The 21164-nt window shown below is 44.6% G+C and overlaps 1 protein-coding gene across 1 annotated transcript in view; it reads right to left on the bottom strand.

The window, feature by feature from the left end:
- MYBBP1A (MYB binding protein 1a) overlaps positions 1–21164 on the bottom strand; it is a 59474-nt gene that overhangs the window by 20821 nt on the left and 17489 nt on the right. The window contains exons 21-23 of the mRNA XM_075440485.1: positions 19906–20017; positions 17415–17546; positions 15463–15531 (exon numbers count right to left, since the gene is read on the bottom strand). Coding sequence (XP_075296600.1) covers positions 15463–15531; positions 17415–17546; positions 19906–20017 — 313 coding nt within the window. The remainder of the gene's footprint in view (positions 1–15462; positions 15532–17414; positions 17547–19905; positions 20018–21164) is intronic.

Genomic DNA, 21164 nt, shown 5'->3' with positions numbered 1-21164 from the left:
TACATCAGATCCCCCTGCGCACTATAACAGCAGCAGTGGGGAGTTTAAATGCTTACCAAAGACATCAAGGTGGAGTTTCCCCACCTTGCGCCTAACATTTTTTGCATCGTGGACACAGTTTTATTTTATCTACATGAAGCATGTCACCAGCGTGGCAAGAGTTTATTTTTCCCTTTATATACACATTATATATATAAAAACAGAAAAGGTTACCTGGAAAATTACAGGTTTTTGTGCAACTCCAATGTATTTTTAGAGCCGCAGAAGCATCAGGAGCTTTAGTGCTATCATCATTTCACTGCTCTTGGAAGTCCAAGAGACAAAAATACACAAGCGGTGTCACACTACACAAGCTATCGGTATTTCAGAGCACTGATGTCTCTGTTCTGGCATACACACTACAGCAGCAAAGCTACAGCATAACCTGACCTGCCAGCACATCTGATTCAGTGCCAGCACACACTATAAAACAGCAGCTCTCAGTATGTAATCCTCAGCATTACAGCTATTCTACAACCATAGGGATATGGCAAAAAATAATTGCACTTCTAGAAATTCTCACCTACCAAGCCCTTTGAGACTGCAATCACATGAATCATATACTGCATTCATGACAAATGCTACCAGGAAAGCTGGGGTAAAAGAACATATGCCAAGAATATGGGAAATTCTAAATAAGCTTTCTTTGAATTTTAAGAAATAGTGGAACTATGAAACAAATTCCTCAGCTATCTGCAATTTGTTACATGTTTTGTTTTAAAAAAAACAAAACAAAAAAAACAACGCCAAAAACCCAAACGCACAGCAAGCTCCAGCTTACAGGACTACTGGTTATAGGAGAATAACCTGTCATTTATTACTATCCAGAGCACCACAGCAAAAGTCTTTTCCAATTACTGTCAAAGCTTCCGTAAAAAGAAAACAAACAGCATGCAAAGCCATGAAGCAAGTGCCAATCTATCCCCATTTCTGCTCCCACAGTTAAACTACACTATTTTTACATTTACATTGGGCGTGCAATGGAGAGAAAGGCTCCAACAGAGCAGTCTTGAGTTTCACGGCTTGCTTTTCTTTACCACATTTGTTTCATGCATTTGAGCATTTCTGAGCCTATAAGCTGTTTGATAATGGCTTGGCAAACAGAGTGCAAGTTAGGAACAGCCTAGCAGCTTATTCAAAGGGGCATATTATGAGAGGGAAAGGAGAATAATGCCCACAACAATGGCACTCCCTGTTCCATACAGCAAATTCACAGCAGGCTGTTCAGAAGCAACGGCAGTTCAATGTATGCTATATATATGCAAGTTTCCTAATGCTCCTTCATACACAACAATCAGAATTATAAAAGACTGAGCACTCCAGCACTGCGGGCAACATAGTCTTCTTGGCTAGGAACTGTCATGACAGTAAGGACTTAAACTTGTGACTAACTCAAAAGTCTGGAGTTTCACACAGCCTGTTGACCTCAACAGGACCAAGCTGCCAATTCTCTGGGGAAGGCAAGAAGACAAAAAAACCCCAAAAAGGACTCATTCCTAAATTAAGGACAAACAAAAAATTATCCTTCAAGATCCTTAACAAGCATCCTCACTGAACAAGCATGAAATGCCAATTATTTACTTAAAACACACAAAACTTACTTGAAGGCTTTAGATGTAAAAAGTGAAAACCAGAGGTGATTCAGAAACACTTGCCAAATCAATTTGCCTCAATCCACAAGCTGTAACTGCAGTATTTCACACATGGTGCATGCACCCACATTCCATATATGTTACCATTTCAAGGTGCCGGGAGGACCCGGCAAAGCCCTGGCTGTGGCTTAGGAAAACTATTTTTGAGAACAAAAATTAATTTTTAACTTCCTCACCACTGCTGAAACAAGGCACAGAAAAGCAGTTGGGCCAATATTCTCATTTATCAGCTATCTAAAAGGTTTCAGAGTGGAAAGTGCTCCTTCTGCGACAAGCAGGACTGTTACGACAACACGGCTGCCATGTTCAGCTATGCGGAACTGCCCATGGCCGGACACCCGAGCATCTCCATAACTATTTCTTGGTTTAAAAATGTGCTGCCTGTGCTCCCAGGCAGCATCATAAATCAGACATCTACTTTTAAGTTAAAGTTACCCTGTTGTCCCCTCCGATTAAGGCACCCAGGGAGCACCTTTCCTGCACTCCGTTCCTGGCTGCCTTCTCAAGTCCTGCCTCGCCCAGAGACATGACCAGGCTGAAGCGGAGCCCGAAGCCCTGCTGCGCACCACGCTGCAGCACCCAGCACCAGAAAGCCTCCTGTGCAGAGCTCCTTTCTGCAGGGCCCGCTGCATGCAGGGATATGGGCAAAACAGGCCTGCGTGACAGCACCAACACAGTGCAGTGCCTAGACTCCGCGGCCGGCTCTCGGCAGGAAAGCCAGGTTATCCATCACTACACAGATTCCTGGTGCCTGCAAGCAGAGTCACAGAGAGCTCATGTTGGCCCAGAAAAGACCATGAAAGTCTCTTCTGCATGATCATCTGGCTCAGGAGCTGAATTCAATATTTCCTGCTACAACCCAGTGTCTCCAGACTGATCGATCAGCTCTTTCAAGACGTTCCCTCAGCCAGCCTTGACAAGGTCCAATATTGTTGTCAGAGGCAGGCAGAACATGAGCAGGATACAATTTGGGTAGCACAGTGGTCCCACCAGATGCCAGTTTCCAAGTCTGCAAGTTCGCCCTCCTGCCTTCAGAAACAGACTAGGCACAATAATGCAGTAAACACTGACCAGAACCCCCCACCCGCCAGCCAGTACCCCCTGCTCCCACACCTCCCCCGTGCACCAACCACCATGCTCTGTGTCAGAAAGCAGTTTCCTCCTAGCCCTCCCTCAGCCTGATCCTGCCAAAGAAACAACAAATAGGAGATTCATGAGCCTAGAAACAAAATTCTCCTTGCCAAAAAGTGATCAAAATGAAATTATATTTTACAGCCTAAATTATGTTCCTGCAACAAACAGATGAGAAAAATTTTGCAAGGCTAGTTAATTACATGTAAAGCATTTAAGCGACACCTATATCACAGTTTACAACCTTGGACGAGAAAGGCAATCTTACTCAGCATACTCCCACCAAACATCCTAGCTCATCAGGCTCTTGCGATTTTCAGTGTTTTAGAATAAGCCAACCTGCACGGCAACCCAGTTTCATGGAAAGTACATTGTACCTGTTCTTCCTTCCTAGTAAAAAAGCAGATTTCCACAGATACGGCAGGATGCTTTCTGTCTGGGAACCTTCAAACAACTCACCACAGCTTGTATACTAGCACATTGAAAATAATTGTCACACAAGGCATATTTTGCTCATTTGATCATCACCAGGTAGATGATTTGTTTAGGTCTTCTTGAGTGCAAAAAATTATCAATGAACTCTGTTGGGTTTGTGGGTTTTTTATGTTAACTTTTATTCCTAAACCTCTGAAACAGTCAAAATCCCTCCCTCTAGATAGTTTCTCAAGAAGCTAAACAGTAGTTTGCAAACACAAGGGTTTGTGTGTCCTCTTAAGCTGTTGGAACACATGACTCCAGTAATTTCTAGTGCGGGCAAACTTCCCAGTCACTATCTCAGCAATGGAAAAAACAGGAAAGCAATCACCTGCTCGGCAGCAGACAAACTGGGGATCTCGCCTCCATAAGAGAGGCTCAACACCAATGACTCAGGGATGGTGGAAATCTCTTGCTAAAATGCCTCCAAGTATGGGAAAACCAAATGCACCGGACGTTGTGCTACACTCAGATCTTGGTCCCCACGCTGGAAGCTCTGCTTCTGGATTTGAGGTTTTACTGCCTTACTGAAAACAAACAAAGCTCCCTGGAAGACAGCAACTGAGACAAAACAGACTGTGAAGAAATCTCCATCTTTCTACCCCTCCTGCTGACTCCCCTTCTCCTCTTTATTTTTATTATCCTTCATAAACCTCTTCACCCATGGCTCAGATGTCCTGCTTTAAGCTGGAGCAATGACAAGTTAAGAAATCTATACAATTCTACTACTATTCCCCAGGCTCTGAACAGCAGCTGTCGCATCGATCAGATGGGCTGTTAACTTCATTCTGCTGCTACCGAGTACTTGTCTACACTACAGAAAGTTTTATCACATTAGCTACACTGGCACATCCTCCTCCTCCTCCTCCTCCTCCACAACATGAAAACAGCTATTGTAAGACACAAGCACTTAAACCACCACGGCTCAGTCAGGCTCAAAACGTGGAGTGAGCTATAGCCTGTGGAAACCATCTTTATATAATGCAGCTGCACCTGCACGAGTTATGTCAGCCTTAGCTCTACAGGTAAAAACAGTCATTGCCTTCACTGACAAAGTCACACCAGTATGGTTTTTTAAATGTACTTGAGCCAGCAGAAAACCCAGGACTAGCTGTCAAGACACAGGAGCAGCCTGTCTGCAGACCAGGGCCTATATACTGTATTCACTTACATACAGGTTTCGTCATGCCCTAAAACATCATTACCTAATTTGTTTAATCAAGCACTCTGCAAATCACATTCTCTCCACTGCTACCAAGGAGTGGATTTTTTCTATGCTTGGTTCTTCTGCGAAGAGTGCTCTGGAGGATGTTCTTGTCAGAGCAAAAGCCTCATCTTGTACTTGCCTAACCAGAGGAGCCCATTTGTGAGAGCCTGCTCACTGCAGCAGGACATTTGTGCCCAATACAAGTGAGCACATGTACAGCTGCTTCCTTCAGCACTGTTCTGTTGGCAGCTGGGAAAGGAGGGGGGAAAATCATTAAAAACTAATTTAAACAAAAGGAGAAAAAAAAAAAAAAATCAAAGCTCCCTTCTATGATCACCACAACCTAACGAGAACTTAGGGACAGAAATAAGATGTTGTTCGATTTTAAAGGCAGTAGAGATGAGTCAGTAGACACAGGGAGAAGATTAAACACTGCAATTTTTCACAGGCTGTCTGTACGTTAAATACTGGGCTTCACTGGTAGGCTTTCTGCCCGAGATGAAGGGTCTGCAGGACATTTTGGCAGTCAAAACAATGAACTTGTGAAATAACACACTGGACTCCTGGGCCAAGCCTGGCTGATGGTATTAGATACTAGATTTAAATATTTCATTTGCATACAACAAAGATACAGCTAGTGAGCACTCGGGTTGGGAAAGACATTATCAACCTTGTGCTCTTCTTTCACCAGAGGCCAACAGACAGACCCTCAGGACACAGCAATTCATACAGAACAATCTATATATTGGTCTGCTGCTTTGGTGAATGCAGAGACTCATTTCTCCCAGGGGTAACCACTTACCATATCAGAAAGGCCAATCAGTCTTAATGTTTCCCTCCAAAAAAAAAAAGTCAATATCTTATTATCCTAAATTCTTGAAAAATAAAAAGATGCTATAATTAAGTGAGCCATGGGAACACAAGATAAATCAGTAGCAGAACACAGATTAGCACCCATGAGCACTGATCTTTTCTTGCTCTTTCCGTAATGCCCAGTTACAGGACTGAAACATTGGTGGGGAATATTGGTACCATAGGGCACACTGAGACCAGAGGAGAAAAGAATTACAATGGTTTCTGTGCAATGCATCCAACCCTCTCCCCTCATTAAAAAATAATAATAAAAATCAGAAAATATGCCCATTTCCCTCTCCACTCCCAAATACACTTCTCTCCCAAGTTAAGAACAAAGTAACACTTTAAAAAAAACAACAAAGACAATTATGTTTCTTAATATTGCCCTGTTTATTTTGGAGCATTTCCACATTGCTTTTAAAAGCTTCTCACTCTAAACACCAGAGCAAGAAAATGCTCTTTTGTGAAGAAATCAAAGCAAAGATTCTCACAGAACATCCCAGTAGCTGAGGCTCAAAGAGACATTACCAAACATCAAGAAACCTCTTGCAAAATCATCTGGGGCATTAGCCTTTCTTTCGACCCTGGATTTCCTCTTGAAAAAAAAACCCCAACCTATCCCCAAGGCTTTCATTTTGTCAATTTTTATTTTACACACATACACATTGTATTAGCAAACCTCAAGAAGCTCCACTGACACCTCAAGTTACGTGCACACGTTGGTAAGACCAAAACTGTCTCCTCCAGTTCCCTCACCTAGCTGCTTCTCCCAACACTTTCTAAACCAGATGTCTCCTCTGCACAGCAACATGAATTTCCCTCAATTCAGGAGAGACATGCAATCGGATTTTATTTAGGCTATTCAGAAGGCAGCTACCGCATAACGCAGCCTATTTACAGAGACTGTGAAAGTCAAATTTAGTAATTTCAGAGATTTAAGAGCAGTATGCATTCAAAAATACCCCATGTTGCCTAGACACTGTGTGCCTTTTAGCCTCTGTCCCCAATTCACTAGACCACTCTTGATGTTGCAAGGACAAAGGTTTTCATCTTTTGAGAACATTTATCAGCAGATAATGAGAAATTAAAATTCCAATTCACTCAATCGTCAGTTATTGAAGTTTAGCTTCCAAGCAGTATAAAAAAAAAAGTACTCACACATCAGTAAAATTGTTACCTTGGAACATTGAAATAAACAGCATTGCTAAGCAAAAAAAAAAAAAAAAAAGGTTGGAAATTGTACTGGGTTGAACTTTGCAGATTCATTGATTCGGACGCTCGCCAGCAGACCTTTTCATTTTGCAGAATCCACTGAGAGAAGCACCGTGACATAACAGACTGCACTTCGCCCTTGGGGAGAGGGACAGGGCTTGAGATCCTTTTCTGCTTGGGGTTTGCTCAGAAATCTTGCAGAGAAATCCAAACTCCTGTCTTGTGTCTTAACTTTTGCAGAGTGGCATTTTAACACATGTCAAAGGGAAGCAGAAACAGAAGCAGCCAAACCCCATTCCTACCCTACTCCCGAGCAACAACAAAAAGGGACCTACCACTTCCTATACAAACTCTTCAGAACACCCTTGTCAGTGAACACAGCCCAGGTTGACACTTCATATTATGCTGCAGAAGCCCTAATCTTTCTTTATTTGCCAACAAAACACCCTTCCAACACATTTACTAGTATTTCCAAACTAAGATCCAATAGCCCACTGTAAACACAGCAGAAATCATTACCCAAAACTTCAACAAAACAGGTCTTTATCCTGATGTTTTTGTAATATTTTGTAGCATAAAACTTGAGGCTATATGACTGAGTCATCAATTTCTTCACAACCACAGATGTTTCTTCCTCTCCTGTTTTTGTTATGCTGTTATTAAATACATGGCAATGACCTTGCCTCCAAGCAAACTTTTCCTATTTGCTCTACACAAATATCTACTCATCAAATCCTCGAAGGGGCTATGTTTGCCAGGCTGAGCAAAACACGCTTGGGTGGTTCACTGTCTTTTTAAAAACTATCAACTCCCCATGTGTCAGATGGCAAGTTTAATTTAGTAGGCTAGGAAATTACTCAGTCTTGGAAAATCACTGCAATATGGTATACATCTAACTCCGCAAGTCCACCCGGTACGCAGGGCTGTTAATGCTACTGATCAGTCCCAAACTTGGATAGCTCCTGCCTGCAGCTGTGTCTACAGTAACAACTAAAGAGTATGTGACCTTTTAATTTTCTTATTTCTTCCCAGCAACAGACTAGAATGTTTCCTCCGTTACTGAGGATTTGCTACAGGATCACCAACACAATCAGCTGAACAGCAGTAAGCAGAAAAAACAGTCTGTATCTCCAGAATCAGAACAGAGGCAAGGAGGAGGAAAGGACAAGAGAAACATGGCTTATAAAGCAGTTCATTGCAGAGTGCTACGTTTTACTACAGCATCAGACACCTTTCCAAAGAACATCAGAGACTATTTATAGATGCTGTCAACATCCTCCAGCTCACCAAAGGAAGACAGTTTCTTTGTGCTCTCCCAATGCAAGAGACCTTCTCAAAAATGAAAGGCTGAGATACAACAGTCCACACCCACAACCATCCTAAAGGTCTAGGAATTAAAAATCTCCACATAAAAATGTAGAGTGCTCTGGCCCTGACCCAGCAAAGCACTTAAGCATTCAACTGTTCCTCCTTTAACTTCAAACGGACAGTTTACATACCTAGAGCTAGTTCATGTCACAGGGCTTTGCTGGCTCACGATCAGATAGCTCAAAAATGTGTAAGAGACCACCCATGGTTCAGCTTTACCTTACAAAACACAGGATCTCCTTAACCATCCACTTACACAAAACAAAAACAGGAGCAGGACACTGACTGGAGCCAAAGCATGTCAGTTTTACATACGTTTTCCAGCTGCAAACGGTTTTTCTTCATTGAAGAGAGCGTGCATACCGAACAAAGGAAGACAAAAACGAAGAAGTCTGCAGGCAACAGCCACTGTAACACAGCGAAGTTCACACAAGAAGCTGTCGCTGCCTCTGGGTAACTCACCCTCTGAAGGTCTGCCCACCTCAGCCAGACCCCAGCATGAACCTCCCGCTAGTGACAGCTCCAGGGAGGACACAGGTGCAGCATGTCCTGCCTCCGCCAAGGGGATGGAGGGTGCTTTGAAGGAACGGCACCTTTCATCATGGCCTATTGCTTAGCTAGCATCAGCAGCCCTGTTCTCATTTCTGACGCGAAGGAGGTAGAGCTGAACTGGTGCTGGTACTTATCTGGGGAGGTTTATTTTGCTTCATTATTAGTGAAAGCTTATGCAAAATATTCCATAACAAGCACTTCCTCTACCACCTGCTGGAAAGTATCTGTGAGAATGCAGGCAAGGCACGGTGCATTAATGTAGAGATCCATCCATCTATCACAGCACGATGAGGAATACTCCCACACATACACACAGAGGGGTACTGGCTTCTGACGCTTTGCAGTGCTTTTACTGTTCTTGCTGTATTAAAGTTTAATTACTTTTTAACTCAGATATTTACATAGAACATAAACCGTTCAGAAAGATAACTGTCAGCCAGCCAAGTCCTCTCTGGCAGGACTTTGGGATCATATTTTACTCTTCTGGTGATGGCAGCTCTGGCACAGACTTGCTTCAGTTCTGTAAAATTATGTCTATATATGTTTGATCCCTTTGGGGAGACTGCCAAAGGACCAAGATTAATTAGCAACTTACCTAAAATACACTATTAGCCAGATCTTAAAGGCTTCCTTGTCACAGGCTGCTTTATAAAAACACATTTTGAAATATTAATTAATCTTTATGACATAAGATGACATTCTGAACTCTGTCTCAGTGCCCATTCTCATCTCAACACTAAGTGAAATGACTTTTATTAGTTTCATGACAGCTCTGCACTTACATCAGCTTTGCAGAGTTCTAAACAAACAAGAACATAAACTCACTTGATGGACAAATATAGCATCATCACGCTCCCAGCTACTGCAACATCCTCAATCAATATAGCTTTAAATGTAAATAAGACGACAGGGATGTATCCAAACTGATGTGTGACCACAGTGCAGACGTAACTGCAAAGGCTCTTAGTAATTGTACTGAAATGTACACTCCTAGTACCTTTCCCAAAGGAAAAGAACATGGGACAGGTATCAAATCATTTGCCTAAACCCTAGGAAAAAGTTACAGACTAGAAGTGGTCTGAGTGTTGCCAGTACAACCAAGACGGAAACAACACCTTACTGCTGGTAGCAGTGGGTGTCTCATTTACTGTTCTTCCTTTCCAGACCGGTTCCAATAACACTGGTGAACAAGCTGGATCTCTCAGGGAAAAGCATGTTTATTCCAGTCCAGGCTTCCAGAGAGGTTGTGCTTCAGCCTGTTTCCAGTTCAGAGCTAGCACCTGGAATATGCATTTGCCTGCAGAAGACTGCATCAGCAGCAAGCCTGGGTACCGCAGTGCAACCAGCCACACGTTTTCCTTCTTCACCTGATCCTCAACTAACAGAGTAAGTTTTTAGGGCAGAAGCACTAGTTCATCATTCTGTCCTCTGGCAGTCCCCAGACTAACAGAGTAAGTTTTTAGGGCAAAAGAATTTTTTCACAGACTCATCCTGTCCTCTGGCAGAGCCAGCACGTATGAGAGGGGCAGGGGGGGCACTGCAGTAACAACCTCACCACAATTAACAACGCACCACCGAGGGGTTTGTGCTGTAACAGCATCGGAGGGACAGCTCAAGACCGCACATTTACAGAACTAGATGTTACTGTAGCTATCCTCATCATACTGATGCTGCTAAAAATAAACCAGGAAGACATTCCTCACCTAAGGCTCAGGAGGGTTCTGGTACGTAGCTGAGTCATGCAACAATCATTAAATTAAACACATCTTGATTTCTGGTTTACGCTACATCAGCACAAGCTAAAAAACCAAGCCTTTTGTGCATACTGAAAAAGCAACACTGCACCCACTGAAACAAGGCACAAGGAAGTAATTTGAAGGTCATCTCCTGGAAGACAATTGCAGCAGTAAGATCAAGTTGCATTAAGAAAGAAGGAAGCAAGAACAAGCTCACGCACATTTTTTTCTAAACAGAATTTGAGAGAATGTGTTCAGCGCTTGTGGAAGACATCAGACTGACAGCAACATCTTTAGTCAACAAAACAGCACAACCTGCCCCCCCCACCTGCTGGCACCACACACATTCTGCTTGGCTAATTGTAGGGCTTTGCACTGCCAATGGGATCATCTGTGCCCAAAGCTTAATGCAATTCATTAGCACCAGGTCAACTCAAAGGTAAAACACAAGCTCCATTTCTGATGACTTATTGTTTTCCCACATCAGTCTAATCATTGAACACTACATCCCTAGCTGTCATTTGTACGTAAGCTACTTAGAGCACATGTCTGTATGCAGGTATGCATGCAGGTATGGGATGTCAGCTACAGTTTACTCAGGTGTAAGCACCTTCTGGTTAAGAGAAAGCTGTTAAATCTGCCTGTATGTACAACAAGACTGTGATGTGCGCACCAGTTTTGTTTTCCTACCACTGAAAACATTTCTGCTGGCCACTACAGTAAGTACAAGGTCATAGCGTGACTGATTTTCAGGACCTCTGTCCTCAGAACTGCATCCAACAAGCTGGATTAGACTACCCAAAAAATTTCATTCCGTATCACCTTCTTTCTTTTTTACTTTAATTTGTAACACTTGTCACACACTAAAGGTCCTCTAGAAAAAATTCACAGTAGCTCCTCACAATGCAGTGATTTCATACAATTTCTGTCCACTTCCTTCTACAGCAGACAACAGTGCAAGAGCACATCACAGGCATGAGCCAAGCTATATTGTAAGAAGACAGTGCAGCTTAAGTTATATGTTGGTTCACCTTATACATACGGGAAAGCAAGGATCAGCAAGAGTTTAGGAAAAAGATCACCACTGCTACTGTAGTAAAAAAAAAAAACAAAAAAAAAGAAACGAAAAAAAAAAAAACACAGCAAAACCCACCAGATTTCTCAGTTCAATAAATGAAAGATATCCAAATACTAGTGTGTTCCTTTTTTAAAAGCTTGTAGCATTTTAACTTGCACAGAGACACCTTTGGGACCACAGTTTTTCTTCAGCTCCACAATTCAAGAAACACAAAGCTGGAAAATAGGCTAGCCAACAGGTAACACTGAGCATTCAAAGCCCCAGCTGCCAGAGTCACGGTGCATTTGAACTGGCAGAATATGATTCATAGTGTCCTGCATTCAGTGTGGTCTCACAAAAGGTGAGAAGTCCAGCTCAGATGCATGAACTGCCTGAAACAAGGTGATTTTGCAGATCCACTGTCACACAGATCTTCATCTCGTACCTTTCTGACATACAGGTTTAAACAGATATCCCTTGCCCTTCCTTCCCCCATTCACAAGTGACACCTGTCTCTCCAGCTCTTTCCTTTTCCAGGGAAACTGGAGAACTACTGTCTCCTGCAGGCAGCCACACTCCAGGAGTAATATGAGAGGAACAGAACTTGGCCATATGTACAAGCTTCAGTTTCAAGTTCAGTCTCAATAAGACCACTGCAAATTCACCATTCCAATTTAAAACTTGTTATACAGGTAGAGCTTACTGCTAAAAAAACCTGTCAACCCAACCACTGGGAGCCAAGTTTAAAACTGCCTTAAGGGCTCTCACCCCCCAGAGTGCTGTTTGTTTTATCTCACGAATTACTTTAGTATGGAGGTGAACAATCTTACTGCTGCTTTAGGCAGGTAGGAGCAGTGTCAGTGGAAAAGGGCTGACGATGTCAGACACACTACCTAAAGTTTTTGTTCTAAAGCTTCCTTTATTTTTGTAGGCTTTGCATCAAGATGCACCCTCTGATACACCTGCCTTCGGATAGCTCCAAAAGACCCTTCTCTACAGCAGTCACACAGGCCACAGAAATGCACCTCCCAGCATGGCATGTGAGACCCATCCGATAGCTACAAACACCTCTGTCTTCACAGACACAACACTGCTGCTGAGGGTTCGATGTTCTCTGGGTTTTAGAGGTGAGCAGCTGAGGGAGGCAGGATGCACAGAAAGGCTGCAGCAGTGCAAGACCCAGTTGCCTGAGTCATCAGCTACAGCCAACAATCCACACAAGCAAACTCCGCTCTCCAATATTCTCATACTCACTTCACAGAAGCCATAGTTCCACGTGAACAAACACTGTTATTTGGTGAAACAAATCACAGCTTTCACCCAGCCACTGCCACCCCTGCAGCGACTATCCCCGTGCCCCGAACAAGACCAGTGAATTGATGAAAGTTAATTTTAACACAGCAAAAGGGGGGAAAAAAAAGCATGCATGCAGGGTGAAGCTAAGTTTTCAGCCAAATCATCCTCATGTCCACTTTGCAATGTAACCGCACTAACACTTGGGCACCAGACGGATATCGAGGTCCCCAGGGTCAGGACAAATGGCTGGGGCTGGAGAGCCCAGACCGCTCCTCTCAAAGCCAACGCCAGCTGAGCAGCATTTGAACAGCTCCTGCATTTCCTAGCGGATCCTCTCTCCGTTACAACTGCCCAGAAATCGAGTTCGACAGCCCTGCAGCAGTCCACAACAGAAGGCACAGGAACAACACCGCACATACAGTTTGGGTTTGCTGTTTCTTGACAAGAGCCCAGGCAGCTCTAGGCCTTGCTGTACACTCTGTGGCTTACCGAGCACGCAGCGAAACATGCTGCAAACCACCTCCACCAGGCTAGTCCAGGGCCATCACTCAGTGATTAAGTTTGCCTTGACACTAGAGGACCCAGCGAGAGCAGAGACGCCTGAAGTAAGAGCTGGACATGTACGCCAGTGGCCACAAGATCTTGTCTTAAAGGCCTTAAACAACTCAGGGACCGGTCTGGCTGAGAATAGAGAGGGAACAGACTCCCTACCTCCATGCTGCTCTCACGAACTCCAGGTACTCGGGGTGAGGAGGAAGGAACACTCCCCTTACATCCTCCTCATGAACCACTTTTCCTTTTGTTCAAAACTACTTAAAAACCCAACCTGAAGGCACATCCTCTTCTCCTGCCCCATTGGGAAGGGCCTCCCCCAGGCCAGCTGGGATGGTGGCCAGCAGCCCCACTGGGCCAGAGCCCTGGGCTCATGACCAGGCCAACACAAGACCCTGGTCAGAGCGGCGAGCCTCCACCTTCCACGCAGAGCATGGCTCTCCCCACCCAGCAAGGCCCCGAGGACTCCCTGCCAAAAGCATGTGCAGAGCCAAGTAGTCAAAATCACAGTGGGATTAGCTGTTCATACAGATACAGCAGGCACAGCCAGAACAATCAGCATTAATAACAGGAACGTTAGAAGGGAAATTAAGCCTCAGGTCGCTGGGACTAAGCTAGTTTAATGATAAGAGGCCAATATTCAGGGGTGGAAAACGGGAGACTCCTCCACTTGCCTCAACCATCCGGGCTGGCCAAATTCAGGATACCAGGAGACCTTTGGTGTCTTCAGGACTCTGAGTTAGGACAGCCCTTTTTGGTAGCTGAGCCCCTCCACCTCACTCCCCCAGAGGCTGCCAGAAGCTGCAGAGACTCCACAGAAGTTCTCCATCTGCTTTACCCACAACATCACTTTGTCACATACACCCACTCAGCTTTCCCCCTACCCTGCCCTAGGATACCACCAAAACAGATTTGCTTTGAGAATCAGGGGGAAAAAGTAATTGAAAGCCTGGTAAATTGGACATTTGATGAAGGGAAGCCAGAATTCCTAAAAAGGAAGCAGTCTACAAAAAATGTAAAGCTGCAACTCCAAACTCCACAGGCTTTACATAGCTTACTCTCCATGTTGCCATTGTTTAAACAGCAGTATATCCCTGTTCTCTATCTAGTCTCCCACACACAGTGCACTGCATGTCCTCCTATACTCCTCCCACCCACAGATAAACAGGCTCTGGAAGCAAAGCTTGAGCAGATAATTGTGGACGCCCTGAAAGATGGACAATGCTATTCCCTGTGGGGAAGCAAAGATACCCATATAAATGAAGCTGTCTGCTTGGGATGCTGTTCTCAGTCTCTTGAGGACAGGATCATGTATGTGCCTTATAATTAATTTGTTTGTTATTTGTATAACATATCCTTATTTCTATCCACTGAGATTACTAATAGCTTATTTCACTCTTTTTTGTTCTTGTTTAAATCAGAGCCATTCCTGTTGGGTAAAAGAGCCTGAAATGCAATTTACACTGACAATGTAAAGCAGCCTGACTTAAACACATACCTAGCTCTTCACATTCCCTCCAATGATTGGAAACAATAGAACAGGTATTTATGAAACAGAAAGGTCAATTTAGGATGCACTTCTGCAGGGGACAGACACATGTTACAGCTAGGGGGTGGGAAAGTTTGAGACACAGTGCTACTGGCCTAAAGGCGTTTTGGTTATTAATTGCGTGGCAGGCACCCCCCCTGCAGTGCATGCTGCAGTGAAAATCCAGCCAGGCCTCATTCCCTGCTCATGCAACAGTGAGCTGTGCAGTCACCCTGCAATGTTTTATTGATAAGGCTCCACTAATTTTGTGTTAGTCAGGCATGCACATGCAATCAACCATCAAAAATCGGATCTATAGTACAGGTGGTTTTAAACCAGACACAGAAGCACATGGCCTAGAAAATGCAGGACAGCTGGCAAGGCGCATAACAGACTCAATAAGCTAACCTCGAGTTAGCGTTAGGAGGCAAGGATTACAACATGCTGCATTAATACAAAAGAATATCTTACCATTAAGGAAGTAATCAAGGAGTAAGTGACTGAAGGCAACCCCGACAACAATCAGGCCTCAACCCCAAAAGCTGCCGTCAGTTTTTAAAGGAGATGCTACCAAAGAACGCCCATGACTGTGAATACACAGGCTACTTCCACAACTTCAGTCACACACCTGACACAGTAAGGAAGTACATGCAAAAGCTCTCCCCCCAGGAACCCCACTTCTCGAAACTGGGCAGCCCTAAAGGCAGCAATGAGCATATTAAGCATCATCTGACCTGCCACGATTAAGCGACTTCTCCGATTGACTGTTTAATACAGCTTTGTTTGTTTGCTTTCCTTCTTACCTGCTGATGTTGCCTGGCTCCCGCTGTGATAGACTTGACAAGAATATCTACTAATGGCTTACACATGATCTGTAACAAAGAAAGACACAGTCTCTTATTAGTGGTTTGCTGACAGACAGGTTTGTTTTTCAAGCAAAGCAGTCTGTATTTTACACAGCTTCCTGAGTGAGAAGAAAATGCCGCAAGAAAGAAAAGTGCCCAGAGATCAGCAACAGCTTATTTGAAAATTAACAGCTTTGCTCACACCAGCCCTGAGTGAAATCTTGATCTCAAGGAAATCAGCAGCAAAACTCTTAAATTGGAAAGATCAGGCAAAGATTTCATCTCTTACGTTCTGCCTGGTTCTTGGTTTAAGTCTGCATCTGCCCGATACTTTACACAGGCAGTTCACTTTGTGCAGAGGAACAGTCCCACAGGCAAAGGAGAACATGCTGAGTTAGACTGGAGAATGCCAGAGCTTGGGGAGAGATGTGAACCCACGTGCTAAAGGAGCCAGAAACAACTGTGTCAGGAGGAAAGCCTCCCTGGAGATAGGCTATTTTAAAGTTGTCCTCTGTAACAAGTGTTGATCAAAACAACCTTTCTAGAGGAGGGGTACTTGTCAGCAAAGCTTGATGAACCTCTGTTCTGGCCTAATCCACCAATTTCTATGTTTATAGACAAGAGTATTTTCAAATTGAGGGGCACAAAGAATCCAGACAAAAGAAATGAGAAAGCATCTGGATTGCAAATACCTTACTGGCCTACCTCTAATGTCATCTATCAGGCACTGGAAGGTATGGTCCTGACAAAGCATGGACAGCAGTTTGCTGCACAGTTCACTGACATACTGTGCAGATGATTATTCCAACCACGCCACCTGAAATGGCTTCTTTTTTGAGGATAAGAAGACTAGTAAAAGAACAGATAGCTCCAGCAAGTTGGCAAAGTCCAGCTTTAAACTGGCCCATATCTGTGTGTATCATTACTTTTGTTTTATAAAATGGATGAGCTTAAAGGTTTTAAAAGGCATTTCTGCAAGGAACAGTCACATGGAACCCACAGGATCTAGAAACCTGCAGATGTGATCTTAAGCTTGCTGTTCACGTGGGCAGCACACAACCCTTCTCCTCCCCCTATTTCACTAGCTTACGTGGGTGGCATCGTGGGCTGGTGTCCTAAGAAATCTGGTACGCAAAAGAACTCTCTCCTGCATGGATTCCCTCAGAGTCTGAAAGCATCTTCCCCCAGTTACACAAGCCTATGTTTCTTCCCACCCTCCCATCAGGCATCAGTTCTAAAAGGTTGAAATCCTTGAGAAAGGGCTTCCGGCAACTGTCTCTATCACATTCTGACCTAAAAATCCCCAAAGAACTGTACAACATTCAGACCCAAGGCCTATTTCTTAAAAACTGGCTGTCCTCATAGTGGAGACCAGCTTCAGGCATGGGTCAAGTTTGCAGGAAATACCTCAAACATTTCAGACACTGATACTGTCTGAATATCCGGCTTTCAGATTGGATTCCAATTAGGCTTTACACTCTACAGCCTTCCTGGAATAAAACTGAGAAACTGAGCATGTAGCCAGAGCAAAGCTGGACCAGAGCTACATTAGCTGTTTAAACAAGCTTACCCCTTCTGCCTTTGTGAAAACCTTGCTCAATCACGTTGTCTTGAACGCTGGTAAAAAAATAGGGCTTCTTAGGCTATGCTTTAAAGAGCAGCCTTCTGTTAATCTGCATTCTCCATGCAGTATCCCAATCCAAACCACAAATGAGATCCTGGCCTTCTGCAGAGTTGCTATCAAAACGCACAGTATTAAGAGTCTGAGCAGGTGAAGATCCTAGGAAACCTTACAGCCATTTTAAAAGCCCTCAATAAAGTGGAGAAGTTTCTCTCCCTACTTTCCCTAGAACTACAATTGTACTTTGGAGCCACTGGAAGACAAATACCACAGAGTCAGCAACACTTACCGGGAAGCGTCTGAAGAGATCACAGAACATGGAGCTTGTAAGGGCACTGTTCCGTTTAGTCAAGAATTGTGTCAGTGCTTGCTGATATATCACAGTCACTCTCTCCATATCCAAACAACCGGTGCTCAAAAGCTATAGGGAAAAAGCAGAACAAAAAAAATCCCAGTGAAATGCATGGATGAATGACTAGCAACGAAGTAACTAATTTCAACCAGTGCACACAGATTTTTCAAACAACCAGATATTCTTGGGTAGTTTCTACGATACAGGCCTACGAGATACAACACAGAACCATGAAGAAACAACAAAGTGGGCCCCAAACATGCTCTTCTCCCAAGTACCGACAGCAGTATGACCATGTTATGGAAGGGCAGCACAGCTTTCTAGAAAGACCCCATACACTGGATGTAGTGTGGTGTAGCGTGGGGGCCGTACTTCCAGGTTTTGTGGTAGGCATGTCCAACACACATTAGGTTCACAGACCACTCAAAGACCATCCTGCAGCAGCTGTGCTGTGCACACGGTGTTCTCAGCTGTAGAGCTACCTGAATCTGTAGGTATTATCATCTGTAGATATCTAGATCTACCACACACTTAGCAGCTATGTCCAGGATTTCTAGGTACCCAGCAGAGAAGCCCTAGCCCTGATTAGGGATCCAGCAATCCCAGATCTGTGTAAATGCCCTCATATCCCACTCTGGTGGCAAACAAGAAATCCAGACACCCAGCAACCAGCTGAGACCTGCACAGGCCGTATGGACCTGAACTAAGAACACAGTGGGGAATAAAGAGCGCAGTGCGGAGCATTGCGTCCTGACATTCCTGACTCTTCTCCTACTGCCAGGGAAACACAGCTCTCTGGGAAGAAAGAAAAATTAAGGCCCAGTAGGTCAAACCTGTGATCTTCACAACAGTGGATGGTCCTTTTGTGAACCCCTGCCCAATCAATTTTTCCATGGCTATGTAGCAAGTTAAAGCCATGTTAACGTTGTGTCCCGTTCTCAGGTTGAACTTCCAGTGCTACGGCAGCAGAGCACAGGCTAGAGTGGAACAGAGTAGATGGATCTTGAAATCCAGGACCTCAGTTTCCCAGTGAAGTGTCTATACTTAACACTTCTTTGACATACACATCTGCAGGAAAAAAAAAAGCATTTTTCCTCCCACGCAATGTTTACTGTAAACATTTTTTTCTGTAGTAACAGGCTTTTCCATAAATTTAGCCACTGCATCATTGGGTCTGCTCTAGTTCCACTCTGCTGCTTACTGAAAAGCTCCGGATTACGCTCACAAAGCACTGCTCCCTGGAAACACACCACACCTTTGTCTCTGGTTCCCCACGGCAAAACCTTCCAGGCCTCAACACAATGTCAGCACCAGCAGCATCCCACAAACTCAACTGTGTCACTTCCCTCAAAGCAGCAACTCACTTCAGCTGCTGGCTGTGTTCTCGGCTGATGAAGACCACAGCTCTGTTCCTGCAGGAATAATAGCTTTACCTGGGAAGGACAAGGAAGTACAGCGATGCTGTGAAGCATGTCTCACTCTAGCCTCAACGTCAAGTATGTTGTTTATATTCCCCACAGATCTGTTTTTCTTCCCAGAAAGGCCCAGCACAGAACAAGAGCTGCCTGGATTAACACTCATGGTCTTTCACTAAGCCTCAGAAACATTGGCTATCTTTTCAGCTGCTAATATCATCTCAGAGTTTGTAATTTCAAGGCCCTCCCTTGTCGTGAGGTAGTCCTGTTTATTTTCCTCCCCCACAAAATGTCAACAGGATTAAGGCATTACTAATTCCTGCACGCAATTTGAGAGGTTCAGAGGCAAGTACCAGACTAGCTGGTGAAACACTACTTGCCAGATTTCTAGTGGAGGTGACTGGAGTGGCCTGCCCAATATATTGAGTCAACAAATTCAGAGACCTGTGAAACGCAGCAGAGATAGTAGGTGAAAGGGAACCAGACACTAAGTCTCCCCGAGTAATAGGCACCCATAGCACAACTGCATGAAGAGTCTCCTTGCAAACAACTACCACTGAAATCAGGGCTGCTCCACACTCTCGTCACCCTGAGATAACTCACCCCAACCCTCAGAGAGACAAGAGTTCACTCTCACCTATCACTGTCCTGTACCTCCCTGCTCCTCAGCACCCTCCCAGGAAACAACTCAAGAGTGACTGCCAAGAGGTTAATGGGAAAAACAGCAAATCAGCCAGGAGAGCAGCATAAATACACATCAGGCTTCTTAGGCAATTAACCTGGATCCACTGTACACCAGCAGCCCCTGGTGGCTACAGGCAGCAGGCACTGCAAAGGCAAGAGGGCGAAGGCCGGCAGGGGATGGGAACACGACAGCTTTATGGAAAACAAATCATGGAGACAGGTATCTGCAGACAGCAGAAACAGTGAGACTAAGCAAAACCCACTCAACGAAACGGGGCAATGCAACCTTACTGGCAAAAAACACTGTCTCGAGCAGCCTGCTGTCTTACCTGACAAGCCTGCGGGGTGGTGTTGCTCTGTTTTTCTGGCAGAGAGGCAGGAGGAGCTGGCGACTTATCAGACACATTTCCTCTCAACACTTTGAGCAGGTATAATGAGGCACTAAAAAAGAAAAGGAAAAGCAGAGAACATAGCAGTTACCACAGTGTTACGGTGCTACTGCAGACACCTGACAGCAGAGGCCAAGTGATGCAGGCAGCTTATTCTGTACGAAGGGGGCTAAAGCACCCAAGCACGCCCCTTCTCTCAGTCTAACCCACTCTTGCCAGACTTAAAGACAAATAAATCTTAGGAGGCTGCATCATTTCATTATCTGTCACTGCAGTCACACATCCCCACCATCAACCTGGTTTCCTCAAGCTCATGTTTTTGACTAGCACTCTTGAGGACTTCTGCATTCACTCAGGATTTCCAAGCCTGCACAGCTCAGCCAGCGCTGCAGTGCAACCCTCTCAGCCCAGGCTGCTGTGTGGCTGGAGGACTCAGGCATAGCAACTGAGAGAGCATGCAGACAGCCTGCTGCTTTTGAGAAATGTTGTATTAATCGGCACAGTTTCACTCAGGACTGTCACTGCGAGGAAGCTGTCGGAGCCATGCAGCACACACAGCCAGCCCTGTGTTGCCGTAAGTACCATGGTTCCTGCACAGCCACAAGCCAGGTGTGCCACCAAGCTAACACTGCCCGATGACACAGGGTTGGGTTGACCATGGAATATGGTAGCCACTGCATACACAGACTGAGTATCAAAGTCCTCCTGAAACTACCTGCAAGTCACAGGAGCAACTACTGGTAAATGGCACTCCAATTTACACCAGCGAACAGCAAGATTGCTCAGGTTTCCTAACAGACAGACATGTGGCTTATCCTAATTCACCTGCATTCAGTGGCAAAGGAGCAAATACCGGTGCGTACAGTCAGGACTCATAATCATTATTGTCCTCCCTGTGCTATCATGGAGACAGGAAACCAGAGTATTTGCAGAATGACCATTTCAGATTGACTATAAATTACACTCATCCCCACACTGAATCACACACAATTCATTACTCCCCAATGAAGCCTCAAGGAAGCGCTATCAATCACTACCAGCAAAGCTGTACCAGACCATTCCAGTATCACAAAGCCCACAGATGATCATCACCAAAAAATAGACATCTGTTTGAAAATGCTTCAGACTGCCACGATGACTGACGAGCCCTCACGTAAGACACAGACGCTGGCACCCAACCTTCATCAAGTCTATCGCTT

The sequence above is a fragment of the Opisthocomus hoazin genome, chromosome 20, assembly GCF_030867145.1.
Source record: "Opisthocomus hoazin isolate bOpiHoa1 chromosome 20, bOpiHoa1.hap1, whole genome shotgun sequence".
Classification (NCBI taxonomy): Eukaryota; Metazoa; Chordata; class Aves; order Opisthocomiformes; family Opisthocomidae; genus Opisthocomus; species Opisthocomus hoazin.
The sequence above is the reverse complement of the archived record's forward strand: the minus strand, read 5'-3'. Positions and strand labels throughout refer to the sequence as shown.